This window comes from Candoia aspera, chromosome 1, assembly GCF_035149785.1.
Source record: "Candoia aspera isolate rCanAsp1 chromosome 1, rCanAsp1.hap2, whole genome shotgun sequence".
In the NCBI taxonomy this organism is placed as follows: domain Eukaryota; kingdom Metazoa; phylum Chordata; class Lepidosauria; order Squamata; family Boidae; genus Candoia; species Candoia aspera.
Window position 1 is genome coordinate 278,323,936 of NC_086153.1, and position 25,089 is coordinate 278,349,024.

The 25,089-nt window shown below is 38.6% G+C and overlaps 1 protein-coding gene across 2 annotated transcripts in view; it reads left to right on the forward strand.

Annotated features, from left to right (window-relative positions):
* UBR1 (ubiquitin protein ligase E3 component n-recognin 1) overlaps positions 1-25,089 on the forward strand; it is a 74,064-nt gene that overhangs the window by 21,144 nt on the left and 27,831 nt on the right. For both annotated transcript variants that reach the window (XM_063289877.1, XM_063289876.1), the window contains exons 12-30: positions 639-796; positions 1,353-1,452; positions 1,809-1,937; positions 2,645-2,831; positions 3,340-3,401; positions 4,542-4,652; positions 8,019-8,084; positions 8,172-8,273; positions 8,641-8,704; positions 9,538-9,662; positions 12,142-12,194; positions 13,286-13,388; positions 15,861-15,909; positions 18,377-18,531; positions 20,264-20,363; positions 21,881-21,990; positions 22,319-22,408; positions 22,890-23,071; positions 23,929-24,134. In XM_063289877.1, coding sequence (XP_063145947.1) covers positions 639-796; positions 1,353-1,452; positions 1,809-1,937; positions 2,645-2,831; positions 3,340-3,401; positions 4,542-4,652; positions 8,019-8,084; positions 8,172-8,273; positions 8,641-8,704; positions 9,538-9,662; positions 12,142-12,194; positions 13,286-13,388; positions 15,861-15,909; positions 18,377-18,531; positions 20,264-20,363; positions 21,881-21,990; positions 22,319-22,408; positions 22,890-23,071; positions 23,929-24,134 — 2,152 coding nt within the window. The remainder of the gene's footprint in view (positions 1-638; positions 797-1,352; positions 1,453-1,808; positions 1,938-2,644; positions 2,832-3,339; positions 3,402-4,541; positions 4,653-8,018; positions 8,085-8,171; positions 8,274-8,640; positions 8,705-9,537; positions 9,663-12,141; positions 12,195-13,285; positions 13,389-15,860; positions 15,910-18,376; positions 18,532-20,263; positions 20,364-21,880; positions 21,991-22,318; positions 22,409-22,889; positions 23,072-23,928; positions 24,135-25,089) is intronic.

Consider the following 25,089-nt stretch of genomic DNA (forward strand, 5'->3'; position numbering starts at 1 on the left):
CGTGATGAACTCTCTAGACTTCATAATACATGAAGAGTGCTTATGAGAGATGTGTTTATCTTGTATGGAAGGTAACTTTCTAATAACTATAGGTAAAGGTAAAGGTTTCCCTTGACGTAAAGTCCAGTCGTGTCCGACTCTAGGGGGAGGTGCTCATCTCCGTTTCAAAGCCTTGGAGCCGGCGTTGTCCAGAGGACACTTCCGGGTCATGTGGCCAGCATGACTCACGGAACGCCGTTACCTTCCCGCCGAAGCGGTACCAATTAATCTACTCACATTTGCATGTTTTCGAACTGCTTGGTGTGCAGAAGCTGGGACGAGCAACGGGAGCTCACCCCGCTGCGCGGTTTCGAACCGCCGACCTTCCAATCGACAGCTCAGCGGTTTAACCCGCAGCGCCACCGCGTCCCTCTCTAATAACTATGTCACAGCAAAAAATGACTGATTTGAATGCAGCCATTCAACGTAGCTAGTTCACCATGCCATTTAAAAGGCATGAACAGGAAGTACAGAGACAGATTGTTATGTTAATGCAAACCACATCTTTTTTTTTTAGTACTTTGTTCTTACGTGAATAGGGTGTGGAATAAAGATAAAGTTTTATGTGTTTTAGATTTTGAATGCATTTTCCTTCTCAGGCCCGCCATCTTATTGAAGAGCAAAATGTCATCACAGTCATAACAGAGACACTTCTAGAAGAGCTACCAAAACATTTGGATAAAAATGGCAAATTCAATTTCCAGGGTTATAGCCAAGAGAAATTGAGCCGAGTGTATGCAGTCATATATGATCTTAGGTAAGTTTTCCTATTTATGAAAAGTAGTACTTCATCTTGCAAATATCTTTCTTAACTGTCATCTGCCTATTTATTTAAAACATTGGTATTCTTCTATACTCGACTTTACATATTGATGTACAAATTAGATCTACAAAGACTAGCACTTTGGATATCAGCAGTGCTTGCATGATCAGCTGGAAAATTTTACGACCCATATTGCAGATGCGCAGCTATAATGTTAGGCAAATCTTAACAAAGTGTGTTGTGCTTAAACTGAATGGTATCTTAAACCCAGCACTTTAAAACCATGTTCAACAAATGTGTTAGATTATTCTGGAACCATTTATTGAAGCAGTGTAGTGGCAGTGGAGAAGATTATTTTTCTCGCTGACCCTGTTACCAGTCATAGTTCTTTCCTGTATACTGCAAAGAAAGTCATTTCTGTCTTGTGCCATGTGTCAAGTCTCCCAAGATGATAATCATCTCATGGACAAAATTAGTATCATCAACTGTTCAACAGTTCATGCTGTGGTACTACTGTACATTTTAAAAAAATGTTTATTTCTTACAATAGATATATTTTAATCAGTAAGCCTACTGTGTGGACAGATAAATTGCGAGAACAATTTTTGGAAGGGTTCCAGTCTTTCCTGAAGATTCTTACTTGTATGCAGGTATAGTACATAATCTGTACTTCTTATTACACTCAAATGATAACTAGTACGATGGCTGATAGTATACTCCAGTGTAGCTGTACTCTGTACTTCATTATTGTTTTGCATTCATATGATCTAAAATGGTTCTAAGGAACTCTGCTTAAGAGACTGTAAGTTAACTTTTTTTCAATATAACTATGAATTCTGCAAGCATGCAATTATAATATAACATACCCTATTGCATAGTCACATTTAACTCAAAATAAAAATTGCCTCAATTCAAAACTGACACTTCCTTCCTACGTTGTTTAAGCTTATGGTCTTAAAACCTCTCTGAGCTATTCTGAATTGAGTTACCTGTGGGTTTGTTACAGGGAATGGAGGAGATAAAGCGACAAATTAGGCAGCATATTGAGGTGGATCCTGACTGGGAAGCAGCCATTACAATCCAGATGCAGTTGAAGAACATTCTCTTGATGTTTCAGGAGTGGTGTGCCTGTGATGTAAGCTGCATAGTAGAAAAGGCTTGGAGTGATCTGAATAATTGAAGTTTCTTACAAGCAGGCTCCTGTCCCTGAGCCTGATCAACCTGACCTTTCTATTGTAACCCAATTTTTTTCCTCTTGGGAATTCTGAAAAATTAAATGTCAAAAGCAGTCAATTTTGAAAGGACTCTGGAATTACTTTTATTCAAGAAAAAGAAAACAACCCTTTCTTTACTGTCAGGCTGCTAACTTGCTTGGATATTTTACACGTAGAGTCTGATTTTGGTAGCTGTTTTGTGTAAAACGAATTGTTTATAAATCTGAGTGCTACTTATTTTTCTGGAATGGTATCTCTTAATGTCTTACAAATCTCTACAGAAAATGCAACTATTATTTCTTGATAAATTCTAGCATTGTGGATTATCAAGCTTTGCATTTCCCAGACTGTAGCTAAGTAGATATGTTGCTTTAAGAACAAAATATCAGAAAATTGTTGTTGTTTTTGGCTAGAATTCACAGAAACGTGGCTTGCTTTTAGCAGAATAAGTAACAGGTACAGGACAGTTAAAGCCTTGTTACAATTTAATGCTCCACGCTTTTACTTTTAATCACTGATGCACATATGAGCCTAATTTAATTGCAGAAACACAGCTACTATGATTATAGCACAAATCCAGTGCTATACATACCTTTAACTATAGTTGTAAAAATACTGTCATTTCCAGGAAGAGCTCTTGGTTACAGCTTATAAGGAGTGCCATGCAGCAGTAATGAGGTGCAGCAACTCTACAAGTAATTATTCATGGGACAAAAGAGTGATCAATTTATGTGGCCATACTTTGGAAAGCAAGCGCTTCAAGGTATCGACAGATCCTGTTAGCATTCATCTCCCATTGTCTAGGATGCTAGCTGGTAAGTGTCTGTTGGTTATCAGTTGCTGAGAATTGAGTTTTCCTTTTAAGTCTGGTCAGGTTTAATAAAAATGAGGCCTCAGGTTTCTGGAGTTGCAGGTTCTATTTAAGTATAGTTATTATCATGGCTATTACTGGCGGGTGGACCTCTATAAATGTGATTTATGGGGCTTAAGAGCCAAATAATAATAACAGTATTTTATGTCATCAAATTACAACTATACATTTTGTGAAAAAAATATTTTTCTCTCTCCTTTGTTCTGCCATATTGTTCACAGTTTCATTATTAATGTTTTTTGTCTCCCAGATGTAGCCTTAAAATGCTTATCTTCGTTAGTGCTGCAACCTCTTAATCACTTGTTGGCAAACGTATGTCTGATGTGAACAACCTTGCATAGTGTTTTAAATTACCTCTTGATAAGTAATTTTGAAATGCATGGCAATTAAAGCAGTGGTTCTTGTATCTCTCCCTTAATTAAAACTAAAATCTCTGGCAATGTATTTTCTAGGTCTGCACATACAGTTGAGCAAAACTGGAATAATTTCAAGACTCCAAGAATTTTTTTCATCTGTAAGTACCTCCTGCAGTTCAGTCAGTGTGACAGAGTAGTGGAGTGGCTAGTGTGTTAGGTCTTTTTATTCCTATTCCAGTTTAAATTCACTACCTAGATATAAAGCTCCTTACTGCCAACCACTATCTCTAAACTTAATCTGCTTTAATTGTTACAGTGATACAACTGGATACAATCAAAGGAGGAAGCATAGTATGCTCTGCTTTGAGCTCTCTGAAGGAAAAGTGCTAAATAAATACAGAATAGCAATGAGCTATTAGTAAAGGACTAGTTCTGCATTCCACACTAGGTTCATAGGCAGTCTTGACTACAGTTCCACCTACGGTTGCAGAGAAGAAGTCCAGTCTTGAAATTATTCTGCATTGTAAACCAGAGGACGGACTCATGTAGCCCATGCATTATGGCCAAGGAAGGTTGAAAGTATCTTACCAGCCCAAACTGCTAAAAGGCACTGTTAGATGCTTGGGCCTTTAGTGAGAGAGAGGAACAGACAAGCATCCTCATACGATGAACATCTTCCTGCAGAGAAAATGCAACCCTTCCCCTGTGGGTTAGAAATAGATCCACAAAACTTTTCCCAGGCTTGAGTGCCACTTTTCATTGAATCTTGACTTACCAGGATTCAGTTTCCTTTTCCTAGTTCAGCACATCCCTGCATCTAGGCACTGGCCGCAGACATAGATGGTCACACCTGTTTCAAGGGGGTGAATAGTATATTGATAAAAGCTTACTCTAAATTCCCCAGTGACATTATGTATAGTTTCATATAAATTTTAAATAACATTGAGGACAAAACAATGACTTGTGTTATGCCACAGTGTAATAGCCAAAACCCAAGAAACAGTACCCCAATGTTTATTCTGTATCTTTGTCACAAAAGAACAGTTGTTGATTTCTTAATGTGTACAGTTGTGGTCAAAATCTAGAAAAATCTGAGGAGGGTATGGGGAATGTGGCTGTGTTATCTGGTCATCTTGAGTTTTGGGGAAGGGAAAGTCATCTTCAGCAATCGATCCAGGTTATTTTCCAATCGAGTCATCTTCAGACAGGAAGGATATTAGTTTGCAGTGGCTTATCTGCTGGTTATGATTATGCAACCTACAATTGTTTTAAAAAGTAATATTTTCTGTTATTTTTAGAAAGAATTCCAAGTGCAGCTGTTGGTAGAATATCCTTTGCGCTGCCTCACGTTGGTTGCTCAGGTTGCTGCAGAAATGTGGAGAAGGAATGGACTGTCTCTAATCAGCCAGGTATTCCCCAAATTACCATGAATACCTTAGTTTTCACAAGTAGAAGCTTGCCTCCTACATTTCGTAATACATTTATTTATTCCATGCAACTTAATGGGCTAAATTTTACTTCATACTTACCTTCAAGGCCACCACCAGTTTTACGGAGAATAGTTTCCTTGAGCCTTATTTCTCCCTGGCTTTCAACCCAAAGCCATTTGATTAGGCTGCAGCAGGGACAGAGACAAGGTTTTAGATTGGGACAGCATATATGTACAGTAAATAATTAAATCTTTTTGGGCCTTTTGTCCATAAATAAAATTGTTTGTTTAAAATAAATAAAGCAAGGGCATCCTATCAGTTCAGCTGAGTGGAGATCATCAGTCCTTGTCTCCTTTCTAGATTATTTGCTATTTACTAAAAGGGACAAAATACAAAAGTGGAATATAGAGGGGAGCCCAGTTAAACAGGTTTGCTCTTTTAAATATCAAGAGCAGTTTTTCATGAGAATATGGAGAGCTTACCATGATTATGTCTCCCGGTTGTTGTCAAGATCTGCAACAACCATTAAACTTTTTTTTTCTTTTACTAAAGAGGATGAATTGTACTGCTGCCATAAAATACTTCCAAGCCCAAGTATTTTATGGAACCCAAGCGGGTCTTTATGTCAGGAAAGGTGCTTTTGAGATGGGTCAAACCAAATTTCTGAGATATATACTTGCTGTACAGATTGGGGTAGCTAATGCCCTTCTTAGGTTAGAAACAAATTGAGGTCAGTGCATGGAGGCTGATGTTTTATTATTGGCTAAAGCTCCAATTTTTCCTCTCAAGTTTATTCCTGCTATTATTGGCTGATGGCTTTCCATCAAGCTGAAACAATGTCAAAGAACAAAAATAAATGATATGTGGGATATCAGTAGGGTTTGTTTGCAAAGAGTAACCTATATTGAGGTTCAGACGGAAGTAAGTAGCTTGGCACAGGGAAGCAGGACCTGGGTGGCAAAGGGCTTCTGAGAAGTGGCCACTTACCTCTCTTCACTTACATTTTACAAGTTGAGGAAAGCTTTTGAGGGGCTAGGCATAATATTTCTGCCTTACAGGGAAGATTTTCTAAAATCCCGTGTGAGAAATGTGCTTGCTCCTGTGGAGCCAGGGATATGGAAACAGCTCTACTTGTGTTATTTTACTATGGTATCTATTGTGATCTCTGTAAGGCAGACATCTTACCTCTGCTTCATCAGCACCTTGGAAGAACAGATAACTTGTATGAGTTTACTTTTCTCAGACTTCAAATCCTCCATAACCCAGAGTGTAGCAAGATATTGGGCAGTGGCAATGAAAACGAGGCACCAACTAATGCAAGGTCTCCCACAGTTGTAACTCAAGTTATCTGTTGACAACCTTGATTCATCCAGTGTTTTATTTTACTCTCTTTACTAGTGTTTCATATTCCTGGCCCTGGCCATAATAAAATATGAATGTCAAAATGTCACTCCATCCCAGATTATTGTGATAAGAATGTTGCAGCTTCCCTCGTCTAATATCTTTTCCTCTTATGCCAATCTTGGAAAATCATTATTGATCTTTGTAGGCTGCTCTGAAGCCTTTCTCAGTGGAAAAAGAGAATGAAAGCGTTCTAAATATCATATAAAATAGTCAGCTTCTTCCTTCTAAAATTTGGGATACAGAGTTCGGTCGGGTCTCAGAAGAAATAGATGCAAACTAGTACAAGGTTAGATTATAGTGCTAACATATTCAAAATTTAAAATCAAAATACATGTTTCCTAATTACAGATATTGAATATGACTGGTGAGATAACTAAATACATAACGTTAACAGAAAATACAGACTGTGAGATAAATGGAAAATATGTGCACATATTTGCATTTGAAAAGGCTCAATTAAATAGAAAATTGCTACATATATTGTATGTGTGTATGGTATACAAATACTGTATATGCGTGTATATGTGTATATATATCCTCCCCTATTCATCTGCCAATCCGATCAAATAGAGTAATCTCCCTGTTGTCATCAGATGGGACCTTGGAGTGGTTGGAGTGGGCGTTTTAGTCACTGTCCCCATACACTGGAATTCCCTTCCCACGGCGATCTGGTCTGCTTGCTCTCTCCTAGATTTCAGGACAGCAGCTTAAGACCTGGTTGTTCCAGCTAGTACAGGAGGAAAGCATGTTGCCAGTGAAGGTTGGAATCTGGCAGGCACTTGACTTTACATATTTTCTGTTTATTAACTTAATATTGTTAATTTTATTTATATTATGGGTGGGTTTATTTATTATCTTGATCATTAGCTGCCAAGAGTGTTTGGGAATCAGTGGCATACAAACTGAATGAGAGAGGGAGAGAGACGGGGGGGATATATTACAAAGAAAGAATATGGAAGCCAGAAGAGGGAAATTGGTCTCAAATTACCAATCTTCATTTCCCTACAGCAGCCTGCCCCATCTCCCCCTGTATTTCCCTCTGTCCACCGCTTCCATGGTCTTTTCTCCTCCTCTCTCTTCTCCCTCCAGTTCAGCATGTCCCCATCTTCAGCTCATGGCTTCCATCACCAATTTGCCCCTCCCTTCAGCACTCTGCATTTTTCTCTTGCCCTTTCAGCACCGCTGCTTCTATCAAATAATCGTAACCCTCCCGGACCTCCCAGACCATGCAACATAATCAAACAGTCTGTCAAGTTCATCGTTTCAATGTGTTTGTACATCGTAACGGTTCGCATGCCAGAGTGTTGACGCGTGTTCCTGGCTGGGAGGGTGCTGCTGATAAACCTTGTACTGAAAGCTGTATCTCTCTGTGCCAAGCAGGAATGTGTTTGGGTCATCTTTTTAATGTCAAGGTCTTTTTGCCCGTTGATCAGCAGAGCTCGCTAGGAGCACCTGGGAATGTGGGGTTGAGATGATTGAAGGGGGTGGGGGGTGGGACGCTCTTTGTAATGGGGCTGTTTAGTTTGACGTTCGGCGCACTTTTCTCATCCTCAGCTTTCTTTCTGTTTGCACTCTATTCTACATAAAATCAGAACTTAAACTTTGATTTGGAGTCTGAGCATTTTATTTGGGTACAGGCATTCATTCATTGCACAGTCTTTCGGCAACGAGAAAAGCTATTCCACAGAGAAAGTGAGAGATATTATTGGGCACGGGCCATGAGAGAATAGGTGGAGATCACTTTTGGTGATAACTGCCTCTACTCTTGTCTTGAAGCCAGCTTCCTCTTGCGCAGTTTCAGATGCTAAAGAATTTGGACTCTATTTATTTTGGACGTTTTTGAACTGGTTGCCCGGATTGAAAGTCTAGTTCTGTGTTTGTATTAAAAAAAACTCAACTCCGTATATGAAAATGTGTTCATCGACTTTTTTTTCCTTTCAGATGTTTTATTATCAGGATGTTAAATGTAGAGAAGAGATGTATGATAAGGACATAATCCTCTTGCAGGTGAATATGTCTGACCTTCTAGTAACTGCTCCTTGTGTATCCCTTCTGTTATTCTGCAGTACTATTTCTGGTACTTGTATCTCATAGGTTGGGGCAGCATTTATGGATCCAAATAGTTTCCTTTTGCTTGTCCTCCAACGGTATGAATTGCTTAATGTCTTCAAGAAGACTGTACCAACCAAAGACCAGGTAAACAGACTATTCTGTTCATTTTACTGTTGTAAACCAAATTATGTAGAAATCCGTACGAACTCCCTATGTAATATTTTTTGCCAAAACTGGAACAGGCCAAATATTACGATACTCTTCTACCAAAATTCATGGAACAATACTTCAGAACACTAATGCACAATGTGTTTGTTTCATATTCGAAACACACTTTTTGGTTCCCGTACACGCACACCCTCTGCCCCCCAAGATCTTCTGTTGCGACTTGCAGCATAACTGGACGACATGAAATTCAAAGTCTGAGTTCCTTTGCTGATTAATCCATAAATAGTTTTATAGCATTTCAATCAGTCATGTTTCAAGAATGTGATTTGTTTTAATCTTACAGGATTTCAATAAGCAATGTAACACATTAATAGAAGAGATGCTTCAAGTTCTTATCTATGTTGTAGGTAAGAAATTACAACTTACAGAAAAGATGGGAATATTTTCCCCTTTGGATTTTTTCTTTTTGCTACTTGTAAAAACAGTATTGTTGAAAATAGAACAAAATAATCTTATTAAACCTATTAAACAGCTGTGCCTCACTAAAACTTGGATTCAGGATTTGAAAGAAATTATGTTAATGTGAGAGTGTTAGATGGTGCATTTATTACAAGTCTTGCTGAATTAATTATGAGCCACAATTACTCTTGCACAAGTACTGTGGCTGAATGTCATCATCTGGACCATCGGTTTAGCGCTATTACTAACTGCCCTACACTATCGATGTATGGTTGATTGTCTCCAGTTAAGGGCCTGTCTGGCATATTGGTACATCTTGTGAAACTCTGTGTTCACAATCGGTTTGGACAACTGCACATACAGAAAGAGTCAGCCTTTCACCTGAAACTAGAGAAAGAAATGCTTTTGGTGAGATTATTACAGAAGAGAGAGAAAGAAATTAAGGAAAGAAGGGAAGAAAAACCACTAGTTTACTGATACTGATTTTTTTGTAAGAAAAATAGAACAATGTTTTTAACATTGCAGTACTAAGTGAAACTGCTTCTCTGTGTTGTATTCCAGAATTTGTTATGATTTGTTCAAAGTCTTGGAACGTTTTATGCTAGTTTTGAAGAACTGTTCCTCTACTGAACTCTTGGTCTTATAGTTTGATTCCTTGAATATATAGGAGTGCACTCCACTATATTAGTGTGTGTGTGTGTGTGTGTGTGTGTGTGTGTGTGAGAGAGAGAGAGAGAGAGAGATTGTAGTAATTGCTTGGGTTTTTTGTTTTCCTTATTAGGAGAAAGATACGTCCCAGGAGTAAGTAATGTGACAAAAGATTATGTGACAATGCGAGAAATTATCCATCTGCTCTGCATTGAGCCAATGGCACATAGTGCTATAGCAAAATCTTTGCCTAAAGATGTGAGTAATTTCTTTTCTTTGCCTCTCTTCTTATGTACTCTTGCTGTAATTTACTTTTTTTTTGGGACAGAAATGTGTAAACACGCATGTTCAAATCTTTACTCTTTAGTGATTGTTATAGTCAGCTCCATCTATATGTCTGTATTTCTGCACATTTTACCTGTTTATTAATTTTACAGTTTTTATAGCCCGTCCAGTTCAAAAGGCTCTGGTGGGATATAATGCATTAAAATTATAAAAACAATGATAGAAATAAAAATGACAAAGAACAATAGTAATAATAAATCAGCTCTTCCCTAAGATGGACACCAATAGGGAAATCATTCACTGAGAGTTTCACAAATACATTAGTATCTGCCACTTACGTTGTTTTACATCAAGCTTTGCAATATGAAGTCTGCATGAAGAAAAGTAGACCTTTAAGATCTACTTGATGAAAATTTCAAAGAAGTTTGATTCTTTTTAGAACCAAGTGAATTAAGCTTTATCACTTCCTTTATTCTTCTTCTGTGGTGTCATTTGATTGTTGCTGCATTGGTAGCATCCCTGCCAGATACATGAGTTAGCATGAATATTTGTAGATGTAGGTTATCTTCTCTGGGACAGATAGTCCTCACTTACTGAGTGCCTCATTTAGTGACCGTTCAATGTTACAGTGGTGTAAAAAAAAAACCCAGCTTTGTGACCAGTCCTTGCATTTAACGACTGTGGCAGTGTCCCACAGTCATGTGATCGCCATTTGCATACTTCCCAACCAGCTTGCAACAAGTTTAAATCATAAGTCACAGTCACAAGATGTTTCACTTAATGACCATGGTGACTCACTTAAAGACCAAATGGGAAGTGATGTTAGTCTGTCACAGTGATTTTCCACTTAGTGACCACAGCACTTAGCGACAGAGTTGCCAGTCCCAATTGTGGTCACTAAATGAGGAGTACCTGTATGGAATAGTATCCAGAAAAGCCTTTTTTGTCAAAAAGCAGGAAACATGTAACTTTCTTCAAATACAAATTCCTTTTTTATATATTCTTACCATACCATTCTTTCTGAACTTAGTACAGGTAGTTTTGTTTAGTGACTGCCTTGTTTAGCAACTGTTTGCATATACGACAGTGGTGAAAAAAGTAACTTTACCATCAGTCAGCATTTATGATCTTCACAGGTCTGGAAGGCAAAGGAAAGCTCAAGTAAGATTGTAAAATCATGTTTCACTTAGTGACTGCTTCGCTTAACAACTGAATTGCAGGTCCCAGTTGTGGTCACTAAACAAGGCCTACCTGCAAAACAGCAGGGCAAGAAAACACACTCATATTCCTCATCCGAATCTCCCCCCATCCCCTTTCAGGAGAAAATCAGAATCCAGACTCTAGCATGAGAAATGCAAGGTCCTCTATATTCTCTTCTTCTCTTCTGAATGTAGTAGAATCTCTTAATTCTCTTTATCCCAGCATGTTCCACAGGTGTACCTGCTACTTTGGTGGCCTAATCAACAAACACTGCACTCTTGAAATTGCCAAGCCACCATTTAACCATCAAAGCTAATCAGAAATATGTTCAGTCTATAGACTAGATACATATGTCTCTGTAGAAACAACCTTAGGTAGAGACTTTTGCCATATGTATTTCTGCTGAAATGAAAGCAGCCACTCATCCTGCTGTACGCTGTATTTTTTTCTTTTAATCCCACTCAGTTTACCCTTCCACAAGAAAAGGAAGATTATAATTCACCTTTCAAGGCTATGTTTCTTGATTTTTTCAGAGACTATAGATGAACCTCGCTTAATGACCACTTGTTCAGCGACCATTCAAACTTGCAGTGGCACTAAACAAATGGTACTTACAGCCAGTCCTTGGAGTTCCAGCCATTGCAGGGTCCCCATGGTCATGTGATCGTGATCTGGGTGACTGGCTCACAATTACAACATCACAGCATCCCACAGTCACATGGTTGCCATTTGTGACCTTCTTTGCTTGCTTCCAACAAGCAAAGTCAATGGGGAAGCCAGGAGGAGGTCACAAATGGCGACCATGTGATGTCCTCGCTTAACAACCCGCAGATTCGCTTTACAACAGCAGCTGGGAGTGCTGGAATTGCTGTCACTAAGCAGCACAGTCATGTGACATCGTGCTTTATGACTGCATTGCTTAGTGACAGCAATTCTGGTCCTAGGTGCCATTGTTAACTGAGGATTACCTGTACACACAAAAGCTCTTCATTTCAATCTCCCCTCTCAGCCTATTTCATCTATATTATTTCCTTGGTAGGGACTGGAAGGAGATTACTATGGAGAGAGAGAAGTATCAGAAAACTTAATCACACGATTCATCAGCAAATACAGTGTGTAAGCCTGATGAGGATGTTTTGCATCTCAACAGAAATGATCATGATTTGATGTGCTGCTCTCTTGATCTGGTTTTAATTTACTATTTTTCATCAGCCTATTTTGTTAATGCCTTGCATGCTACATGTCTTAATAGGAAAACAATGAGACTGGTTTGGAGAAGGTGATCCACAAAGTGGCCGTGTTCAAGTAAGTGCTTGTTCCTTTTAAATGAATAGTTACAGAGAGCCAGTTTGGTGTAGTGGTTAAAGGGCTGGCCTAGAACCCAGGAGAAGGTGAGTTCTAATTCTAGGTTTCCCTTAAGCACGAATGCCGGCTGGGTGACCTTGGGCCAGTCGCTCTTTCTCAGCCCAACCCACCTCACAGGGTTGGTGTTACGGGGAAAACGGTAACAATATGTTTGCCACCTTGAATTATATATATAAAAAGGTAGAATAAAGATCTAATAATAATATAGTTGTGTTGCACATTTGAGATACATTTGCCTTCCAGTTTTCATCAAAAGCAAGCATGCAGAACTGTGCTCAGGTTATTGTAGATCTTTATCCATCTCTGTACTGAAACATTTGATGCACTTGGCGATAGATAGATTAGATAGATAGATAGATAGATAGATAGATAGATAGATAGATAGATAGATAGATAGATATCAAAGAAATGTATTACCTGAATTGGCTTGCCTGGAAAGGAGCTTTTGCGTTCTGTGGCATATTCTACAGCACGTACTATGTTCTCATGAAAGACAAGGCTGTCAGTAAATGCTAGTTATGATGACTACACATTACTTTCAGGATCAGAGGCAGCGTAGCACTGAGTACCAGTTGCCAAGTACATTGATGAAGGAGTTTTCTGGTTTCCCATAGGCACAGAGGCATCTGCAAAATCTAAAGGTTTTGTGAAAATGATGAAACTAGTCTTGCAACACAAACTCTGCCCCTGTGTATCTGCATGTGACATCACAATGTGCATACGAAAGGGGCAGAGTTTCTATTGTAGTGGTGCAGTGCTTGTTTCATTATTGGCTTCCCCTTGTTGCACCACCACCATCCGGCAGACACCTCTGCATAAGCATCTGGTGGGATACTTTTGAAAATAAGAGTTGGATATGTAGGCTTTTGGTCTGATTTAGCAGGGCTGTTCTTAATTTTAGATACCTACCCAAACTTTTGGGGGGTTCTCTTTAATGTTTATAATGAAAGTAATAGTATTTTCTTTTATTATAAATAATTGTTAAATAGTTGCAGTTTGATTTGAAGATAAACTTTTTTATTTAAATAAAGAAAGCCCGGTGTATCAAGCCATGGAGTTTATGAATTGAAGGAAGAATGCCTCAAGGAGTACAATGTATTTTTTTACCATTATACCAAGACTCAGCATAGTAAGGTAAGAAAAGAAAACATAACATGAAAATATGAAGTTATGACGTTGACATGCATTTGTTCTACAAGCTAAGTAAATTTGTTAGGCAAGAGGCAGAGAAAGAAGAATGCTAATTAAAATCACTGTGAAATATAAGTGATCTACTTTTATCACTGAAAAACACATTTATTTGCTTATTTTTTTTTCTATACTACCATACTCCAAAATGACTTCTGGTGGTTCACAATAATTGCCTTAGAAACCCATCCAACAATAAATAAGCAACATATATATAAAAGTAATTTTTGGGGGACTTTTCAGATTTTTTCCTAAGTGAAAATAGTCAAACTGAATAGCAAAAACAATTTACTGTCTACAGTTTCAGTTTCTAGACTTCCTTTGTCTTATCAGGGATGGGCAACATAACAGCCTGCAGGTGAAACCTGATTCCTTGACTCTTTTTATGGGGCCCCAAGCCTTGACCCTGTTGCTGAAATTCAACAGTGGACTACTTAATTGTGGTGGCCCAAATTTTTGCCTTTTCTCCCCATGTAAGTAAAACAGGCATGTTAAGTCTCTGATGGATATTGTGCACCTGTTCGGCTGATCTTCCCAAAATGCAAAATGGGAAATTCTGCCCTGTTCCCTCAGTGAAGAGAAGAAAGATACCCTGGAGAAGATGCTGATGCTAGGGAAAGTGGAAGGCAAAAGGAAGAGGGGCTGACCAAGGGCAGGATGGATGGATGATATTCTAGAGGGGACAGACTCGACCTTGGGGGATCTGGGGGTGCTGACGACTTGACAGGAAGCTCTGGCGTGGGCTGGTCCATGAAGTCATGAAGAGTTGGAAGCGACTGAACAAATAAACAACAAACAAATCCCTCAACGAAGTTAGGGGGTCACTGCCACACCCCTGCAGCCCTCAGAGACAGAAAAAAGTTCCCAGCTGAAATAATGTTGCCCTGTTCTAGTCTAGACACTTTTTTATAGATATATTTTGTCCCTACTGTTTAATGATTAGTATTCTAGGATGGCTGAGGTATAACCAACCAGCTTGATTTGATTATCCTCTACTTTAGAAGACCAAAACTGGTATACATGGTGGCCAGTACTTATAGTAGCCTTTCTCAAAATAATTCCTTTCAGATTTCTTGGATACAGCTGTGGTAAGACTATCTGAGAATGTTGAGCATTGTAGTTTGCCATATCTGACATGAAGAAGAAGAAGAAAAACAAAATGAGGCTATTCAGTGAGATAGGAATCCAGGTTTCTTGATACTATATTGACATCTCTACTTGTTATGCTGCATTGGTTTCCAAATTTTATGAGCCTTATAAATACTGGATATCTAATGTTGAAGGGTTCAGTTATATTCAACATATTAAATAGCATCATCACTTTTTCCCCCTGATGAATGGTAAATGTCTATCAAAGTTAAAAAAAAAAAAAGCTGCTGAAAATCTTACTTTTTCCTTAATACAATTTATTATTATTTATAATTCATCTTTCAGGATAACAATTCTGCCAAAGTGGCTTGCATGAAATATAATCAATTGTAAATACAGTAGACATTCAGGGTATAAATAAATTCCAGGTGTTTCCCCAAGAGAGGTGGTGGTGGTGGTGGTGGTTAGTTGCCGCCGAGTCGCATATGACTCATGGCGACCCAAAGGGTAGTTGGTGGTAAATGAGAGGGAGGGGCAAGAAAGAGTATAGCAGAGAATACTTTGCTTCTGTCTTTTCAGGGAACTTTGCCATTTGAAGTTTTTGACCTTGAGGGGAGGGAGACGGAGTACTGCTTATCAGGCCCTCTGGCAAGACCTTGGCAGAAATTTGACAGACTTTCCCAAATACTTGGTTTGGCATGGCTTGACTAGTCTCTAAGTTCATACTTACCCTAAGGTTCTCAAACCCACAGTACAGTGTAGCTAGATAAGAATCATGAGTGCATCTTAGGAAGACGCCACTAAAACAGTTGAATGCCCTCAACTGAAGGTGCAATTCTGCCTACCGTAGTTATTTCCAGTACTGTTTTCTCTCATTCCACCCCTTGTTTAATGGATTTTTTGCTCTGTGCTTCATGGCTTTGAAGCTGAGTGATTGTTGGTATTGACATAACAGACATTTCTGTCCTGCAAAACTCTGGCTCTCAACTTCAACACAGCTGGATAAGCTTTGCTGGCAGTTATCACCTACTTTCTTCCTTCTTTTTTTAGGAGTTTAATATGCTTATACTGTATTTCATTTGCATAACCTTAATGTGTAAACAACAAACTCCTTGACTATTCCAAGGAAAATGTTTTATTTATAAAAATTAGAAGGGAGCCATTTATATTATGTTTCCAGTTGTAACTTTATAGGTTTATCCTGTGCTGCAGCTTCTTCAATTTTGTCCCTTTTTGAGACCCAAAAAAGTAGTTCATGAGTACTTTTGGTAGATTCACATCATCTACATGATGGTATGCAGAAAGCAAATTAAGTTACTCATTTTACAGGCTGAACATATGGAAAAGAAAAGAAGAGTACAAGAAAATAAAGATGAAGGTAAAAATCACAGCTGAATTATTAAATAAAATGGAGGGATAGTTGATGTATCTGTAATGCCCTATTTATATTAAGTTGGAAATTATAATCCTAGTACTGATCTGAAATTGGTTAAATGAATTATTTGCTATCAACAAGAAACTGGGAGGCTTATGATCTTATATCTCATTCTTTGCTTGCTTTTGTAAAGATACATACTAAATATATACCTTACAATCATTTCTCTATTTGTGGCTGAGTTTGGAGAGATCTTGGAAGTTTTGTGACTTCCTTAGGTGCTGAAGTATAGACATTAGGCTGAGATTGGGATTCCTACATTCCTTTACACTATTAGGCATTGTGTGCACTGGCATTAACATGATTAATAGCCATTTAGTATTTATTTGTATGGCTACCCATTTCAAATACATGACTCTGGGCTAACAACTAAACAGCAACAATTAAAAAGCTATTTATTAGTATGTTTTATTGAATACACACACACACAACACACAATATAAGAACATTAAAAAAAACCATCCAAACACAATCAGTAGCCCAGGAACAAAAACCAACAAGAACAATTAATATAGCCACTGCACAGGCTCTACCACACATCTGAATTCCCACGCCCAGTGGCAGAACATCTTTAAGGCCTTATGAAAAAGCCTGTAGGGTTGGAGCAAATCTAATCTCTGGGAAGAGGATGTTCAAAGGGTGGGTGCTACAACAGAAAAGCCAGATGATGTTCTACACTGTCACGTCTTGGAACATGCCTCTTGGCTGGACTTAATGGGACAGGTAGATACACTGGGGAGAGGTGGTTCCTCAAATAATTGCTCTGCTAAGTATGCTGTATTCCAAGTGATTGCTTTGGCCCTATAATTTTATTACGCAAAGATTAATTTGGAAGTACAGTATGCAAAATATAAACTTAAAGGTTAGTATCTTATAGGAGCGGATGAGTAGTTCTGGGTAAAATTACAGACTTACTAGTTTCCAGGACTATCTATTAATTACTCTAAATAAAGAATGGTTAATATGTGGCCTTACAAATATGATTAGACTGCAACTCCAGTCAATCCTCTTGGCAGAACTGGCTAAGATTTATGAGAGCCAAAATGCAATAAAATCTGGATGATCATAAGTTGTTCATTATTGCTCTTAATCTAAATTTATATTATGGTTCCTTTTGATCTACCTTAATACATTTTAAATACCAAGGTTTGGCAGTGCCACTATTAAATAGCACCAATTTGCTTAGCAAGTTCTAATGTTTGTCATGGAGTAGATCAGTGGAAGAAATAATAGCTCAATAATAGAGCACATACTGTAGTTTGCATTTGTAAAGTTGCCAGGTTAAATTTCTAGCCTCTCCTCTTAAAAGGTCTCTAGATGTCAGCACTTAACCAACCTTGGCTGATCTCATAAAACTAAGTAGTGTTGTATTCTGTTAGTACCTGGATGGAAAGCCATAAAAAAATATCAGGGCTTTGGGCTAGACAAAGTAAACAATATCCCAAAAGAAAGCAGTGGTAAACCACTTCTACATTGTTGCTGAGAACACTGCATGGATGTGTCCATTGTCCACTAAGTCACCTGGAGTTGAACTCAACTCAGTAGACACTTCATTTTTACCTAAGCATTGGAGCAGCAAGAGAGATTGGCAGTAATAATGGGCTGTTATACTAATAATAATAAACTTGTATGCCGCTCAGCTGTCAACAACTTTGGGTGGCTCACAACAATCAAATTATAAACAAATCAATAAAACATAAAAGATAGCAAGCATAGATAGCAAGCATGATGAAGCAAGGGGTCTCATGCTCCCTCACCCAAAGGCCTGGGTAAACAGCCAGGTCTTCACAGCTCTTTAAAAACAACAGAGCTGGGGCCAACTGGATCTTGGGGGGACATCTATAGAAAAGGCATGCTTCTGGGGTCCTGATAGGTGACATTGTTTAATTGAAGGAACCTGGAATGCTCCAACCCTGCAAGATTGAATTGGCCAGGCAGATGCTATGGGAGACAGGCAGTCCCTCAAATAACCACGCCCTATGCCATGTAGGGCTTTATAGGTAACAACTAGCAACTTGCACCTGGAAGCAAACTGGCAACCAGTGCAACTTGCGAAGCATGGCCATTACTGTTTGCACACCAAACTCAACCAGTTGAAGCTTCCAGGTGGTCTTCAAGGGCAGCCCCGTGTAGACCACATTACAGTAGTCAAGATGCAAGATGACTAGGGCATGCGTGACTGTCTGAAGGGACCCCCAATCTCAGAATGTTCATATGTCTCACAAAACACCATATAAGAGGAAGTATATACAGTTGCTTTTGTCCTCTTACAAGAATAATTTCTACTTCATACCTGCCTATATATCAGTTCATTGCTTTCAACTAAACCTGAATGCTTAAACTTCTTTCTTTCATAGTACCATATGACAGGTAGGCAGTAATGCACTAATATATGTCTGCATTTTTGTAGCTCTGCCACCACCTACACCTCCAGAATTCAGTGCTGCTTTCAGAAATGTGGTGAATGTTCTCAACTGTGATATCATGATGCTTATTCTTCGAACTGTCCTGCAAAGAGCACTAGAGCTAGAAAATCACTTGTGGACAGAAGCTATGATACAGATGGTATGCTTGTCAGCCCTGGCTTGTAAAATTTCTGGTTAGAGGGAGACTGTGTTTTAGCAATATCTCTATCTTAAATGCCTTTCAGGTTTTCCAGTATATATTTATCATGTTCATTTGTATGCCCTACTTCAAATAATTCCAAGCTCAATAAACCTGTAAGTATGTGGACCTTTGGAGACCTGTATTTGCCTTGGCATTTTATTTATTTATTTTGAAACAATCCTTCTTGATAGCTGCTGTATTATCATCTAAACAATGGACAGTTGACACGAACTTGTACATCAGGGATAAATGATTCATGAAAGAGAATGTGACTGTCTCTTTACATTTTTTAAATTGTAATAATCTCCTCTCTCCCTGTCCCCAATTCCCCTGAAAGTGCTATTAACCTTATAGTGAACAGACACATAATCAGAACTTTTAATTTTTTTATATATATTGACTAGCAAGCAGAATGTGTCATGAGTGAGGATGGTGAGCAGGGGGCTCCCATCCAGGCTGTAAAGCGCATGTGTAGTACTGAGGAATTAGGTGGCCATTCAAAGAGACACAGATCGGGCCCGCCTTAGTCTTTGGGGTTTATATGTCTGGGTTTTCCCACGCTTCTTCAGTTTGTTAGGATTCTCTGTTATGTAGCAGTAAATAAACACTAGAGACCTATTCATTGTCTCAGCATGGTTCCTGGCTGTTAGGACAGAATGAGGCCTATTCCATTTTAACACACACACTCAAAGGGTATGGCTTCTTTCTTTCATCTCTGTTCCCATTAGTACTGCAGGAGATGTCCAAAGAGTTGAGCAGTGTTTCAGTAATAGACACCAGAAGGTCACTCATTTGACTCAGGAGAATTTAACCAACCTTCTCTTGCTTCTCAAGCAGTGTTGCTTGAGTTAGGGGATTATCTGCTTTTTGTCAGTGTTCTTATACTTCTTACATTTACTGAACCTAGGCAAAATGACCCAGCAGAATTCTGAAAAGCTTCCATGTTTGGCAGTTCATTTGTGTCAGGCCCAGCTCAAGGAAGACCAAGAATCATTCGAGCCAAACTTCAGATCTTTATTTGCTAACGCTGTGTAGACAGAATCTTGCCAGACTAAAGCAACTCTACCTAACCTAAGGGGGAATAACACAGGAAAGCTGTAGGGTGGGGCTATTCTGAATCTCTTGGTTTTCCCACAACATGCCCCCTGGACTAGGTTTCCTCTTACCTCCTTCCCCTTCTTGGAATGTGCTCCCTCCTTCCTGAGAACCAGCGGCACTGCCAAAATCCACCACATCTTGCTTATTTTAGCCCTTTGGGGTAGACAGGGTTAAAAACGAGCACTGCAGGAATTCCAAGGATGCTTTTTAGTATTGTGGGGCAGAATAACAGCTTATCAGAGTTTCTGTCTACCCAACCTTATACCAAACAATCAAGATGGAATTATTTTGAATTTCTTTTTCAAGATTTCCTCTTTCTCAGGATTGAGTAATCTTTCTTGAATGTCCCCCCTTAACACTTTGTTCATTCCTTCCCCATTCCCAAGGCCAGGTCTACATTCCTTCACCTCTTATTGTGACAGGCTGGCTCTGGGTAAAGGTTTAATCGCTGTGTGCCTCAGCATCCAAATGCTGGCTGGTGTTTGTTTCCATCCTAAAAATTGGTCGTGGCTAAGATTGGCTAGAGCAGTTACCTGGCTAATTGGAGAATATTCCATTATTCTGAAAGATTACATTTGCTGTCTCTATGTAGGTCCTTCACCTCCTTGCTTTGGGTTTACTTGAAGAGAAGCATCAGTTAGAGGAGATTCCAGAGGAAGAAGTGACCTTTGACTTCTATCATAAAGCTTCAAGTAAGTGTGCTTCTTTAGTAAAATAGAATCTTCATTTAGAAATAAAGTGTTAATTCACTGATCCAGGAATCCATATCTAGAGTAACTGCAAAGTGCTTTCTAAATGCCAAGCAGATGAATATAACCAGGCACCACAGTATATTTATGTATTGCGTAAGTGTGTGTATGTGGGTGGGTATAATGCTCTATTGTATTAAAATATGATATATGATATATGATAGGTAATATGTAATATATAATTTAATAGCCATTTTGGTGTAGTGGTTAAGGCACCAGGCTAGAAACTGGCAGACTGTGAGTTCTAGTCCTGCCTTAGGCACAAAGCCAGCTGGGTGACCTTGGGCCAGTCACTCTCTCTCAGCCCTAGGAAGCAGGCAAGGGCAAACCACTTCCGAAAAGCCTTGCCAAGAAAACTGCAGGATTTGTCTGGGTAGTCTCCAAGAGTCGGACACGATTGAAAGGATTAAAATATATATAATATAATATAATATAATATAATATAATATAATATAATATAATATAATATAATATAATATGTAATATTATATATATACACACACACAGACACCTGTACCCACATATATAAATACACACACATAAGTTTGTGTGTGTGTGTTTGTACACACACACATGTATTACCTGTGCCTAAACATCACAAAATTGAGCTTTCGAAAGAGCAATCCATTCTCTAATTTGGATTGTACCACACGTACATTTATTTTTATTGGTTAGGTTTTCCAGCATATAAAAATACAGCCAGTGTACATGCAAGACAGCTGAATCTATAAGGTAATAATAGGGTGTTTCAATTAAATTCTTACAATTTTTGATTTTGTTAATTTTGGAAATGTATTTGTTAGATAGAATGGCCTTTCTTAAATAAAGGTGTTTTAAAAATAACATGGAAAATGTGTTTTTCATCTATAGACCTGCTGTAAGTAAACAACCTAATGTAAGAATCAGGTTTAATGGTATAATAACAAGGCAATTTTTAAAATCACTAAGACTATTTCTTCTTCTTTTTTTAGTATGTCAATAGAAATACTTGCATTTCAAAATGAGGAGGAAGAAAAAGCACTCAAGTTGAGCAGATCTTAGTTTCTTTTCATATATAGCTGTTCCCTAGTATCAGTCTTAATCTTCCATATGGAGCCTGCTTTTGTCTTTTCTTGAAAGATGACTCAAGTGTATGGTAGCCTTCCCCAACTCAGTGCCATCCCAGTGTATTGCATTGGAATACAGATCCAGCCATGGCCATGTTGCCTGGGAATAACCACCTTACTGCAAAAACCATTCTTTAAAGTAGTGAAATATACATCACTAAGAAGGTAGTGAGTGGTTAGCTGTGACCAAAGGTAAATTTACAATGATTAAAACTTGCTTATACTGAATTATTCAAATTGTCGAAATTATTAATAAAAGAAGGAAATGCAACTCCTTTAGGAGAATAAATGTATGTGGCTGATTTGATTGAATTGAATGGATTTTTTTAAAAACTTCCTTCTCTGTTGACAAAGGAATGGGAAGCTCTGCTTTGAATGCAATGAACATCCTCATGATTTTGGAAAAGCTAAAAGGAATTCAACAATTGGAATCACAAAAAGACATGATCAACTGGGTACTACAGGTAAGTAAGGACTACAAGTGAATAAATTAATCAGGAATTGGCAGGCTGGGGCTTGAGGGTGCTGTGACCTGTCTTACCGTCTTTCCTCATAAAATAAAATAAAGCAAAAGAGTCTATATAGAGCCCAAGTGGAGTAAAACTATTAAAGATGGTTGCATTCCAACTACAGAAGAAAGATAGTAAGAAGAAATAGTATTGGCTATATTGAAATGGTTACTAGCAGAGAATGCTTTAGGTCCCCATACACCTCTTGCAAGGCAAACTAGATATATAACATATGCGTTGCATGCAATTTGTTTGTGTTTAACTATTAAATCTATATTTACAGATGTTTGAAACGATAAAATGCTTGAGAGAGAAGTCTTATTTTCCTACAGCCATCATTGCACCTGTGTCAGAATCTACAAAAGTGCATGAGGTAACCATGAAATAAGGTAGCCCTAGATTCTTAAGCATTTAAAGTGATTAAAAGTCTTACATGTTTTACGAATAGAGGACAAGGTGCATTGATAAAGGTTCTCATTCCTCTACTTTGTTTTTCTTCTTGTACTGTATGCTTTGCTGGCAAATCCTCAGCAACTACTCACAATAATTGCAGTCACCACTCTGTAGCCCATGGAATTGTATTTTTTCTTTTCCTGAAAATTGCCTGTGGCACTTTCTTCCCTCCAGGGATTGTTGGGAACATGAACTTTCACTTTAGGCTGAAGAGGCAGTATTTTGATGTCTGCTTTTTGAGCTTCAAGCTCTTCTCAGCATTTGATAGTTTTTAGAATGCTGAAGGCAGTAATGTGGAATGTTTGGGGATTTGGCAAGACTACCAGAAGGAAATGCCAACTTTTATTTTATTTCAGTGGTTGTCTTGAATAATACAGAGGGTGTTTATTCTGTTAAATCAGATGCAGAGAATTCAGGAGAAAGAGAAGGCTGAGAGGAAGAGAAAGGCAGAAGTAGCCCGATTACATCGCCAAAAGATCATGGCTCAGATGTCTGCTTTACAGAAAAATTTCATAGAAACTCACAAGCTCTTGTATGAAAACACACAAGAAACACCAGGAAGAGATGTTATGGAAGTGGAGAGGTAGGTAGAGGGAATAACATGTTGGCTAATTGCAAAAGAACGGAAGCAAGTTTGGACCTGGTTAATACTTGGATGGGAGACCCCCTAGGTTAGACTGGGAAATCAAAAAACCCCTGGAAGATACTAATGGCAAACAGTTTCTGTTCCATTAATTAACACTGTTAATAACTCTTATTGGGGCAATGTACCTTTTTGGATCCCTTCCGGTGTTATCTGATTAGGAGATAACACAGGAGAGACATACATCCCCAGAGAAGAGAAAGTGACGCTACCTCCTGGGTTGGAAGAATATTGGCACAAGCCATGCCTTTCACATTTTTAAAAATCCATTCAATTGTGTCCAGTTCTCAGAGACTGCCTGGACAAGTCACTGCAGTTTTCTTGGCAAGGTTTTTTGGAAGTGGTTTGCCATTGCCTCCTTCCTAGGGCTGAGAGAGTGACTGGCCCAAGGTCACCCAGCTGGCTTTGTACCTAAGGTGGGACTAAAACTCATGGTCTCCCAGCCTCTAGCCTGATGCCTTAACCATGACAACAAACTGGCTCTCTCACATATTATAGGATAAGATCATAATGCAAGTGTTATCCATGCTAAAATGGGAGGCATTTCTGGCAAGGCAATGCCTCAGCAGATTATATCTGAGAAGCTGAGAGCAGGCCTCAATCTTCTCGTAAGAGAAGGGAGTGCTGGCATGCATAGATTTTGAATATATGCCAATGTATGAGCTCTTCCATCCCTGCAAGATAGAGTTTAATCTTGATTTTTATCTAAGAGTAAATTATGAGTAATTATTTTAGTGCTCTTTTGCTCTTTAAACTGTTGACGAGAAATCCACTGATTTTTGAATCTTGTGTCTTAGGTTTATACTCCCACATTATCATGTCAGAATTGCCTTGGGGCCCAAGCGAGGCCTGTCTGTTACTGAAAAAGAAAGGCTGACATGTATCCTGTGTCAGGAAGAACAGGAAGTGATGCTAGAGAGTGCTGCCATGGTTTTATCTGCCTGTGTCCAGAAATCCACTGCCTTAACCCAATGTAGGGGGAAAATACTTGGACTTGCAGAAGGTATGTATTTCCTGTCTTTTAGAATCTTATCTGTTAAGCCAAGTTATAAAGTGAAATATTATGTTGTGACCTTTTGGAAAGCTTTATTTGCCATCTCAAAGAAAAGCCATAGAATGGAATTTTAGTAAAAGAGAACACGATTTACAGGCTACTGTTGCCTTCCTTGCCACTCCCTTGCCCCAGGATTTGGTCCAATCCCAGTAGCTTTTGGCAAGAGGAGAGAGTGACTTATGGTGGAGGGGCTGAAAATGATGTCTTTCTGTGCCCTGCTTAGAGAAGCAGTAGCTGGTTACCTTCAGCCCTAACAACTGGAAGTGGGCAGGTCACTCTAAATCAGCCTTTCTCAACCTTTTGTCCCTTGAGGAACCCTTGAAGTATTTTCCAGGCCTCGGGGACCCCCTGCACATTCAGGCTCAAATATAGGCCAGAAGTTACAAAATTATTATATTTGTTTCATATGTAGGCCTGTATATATGCATTAGCAGTGTTCTTAAACTAAAAATAAAGAATGCCCAAATGTGAAATAATTTTTTAAAATAAATTGTGATCTCCCGGGATACCCCTAGTGACCTCTTATGGAACCCTAGGGTTCCATGGAACCCTGGTTGAGAAACCCTGCTCTAATAACCTTTTTTTTGTCCTCTGAAATCATTGGGAGGGAAGGGGAGAGGCATAAGTTCATCTGGTTCCCACTTCTCTTGTAACGAAACATCACAGGAAGAATATACTTACAGCATAAATGAACTTGATATAATTTATTTATCAGAATCTTTGCTTCCAACTGATAGCTTCTCATCCTATCTTTTATTTTAAAATCCTCCAAACCCTAAAATTATGAAACACAAGAGTATTACTGACCAAACATTGACAAATACTGATACACTGATCAATCACATGTAATGACAAAGATTCTTTTGTTAGTCTTTTAATTTAATATAAATGATAAGTTCTTTTT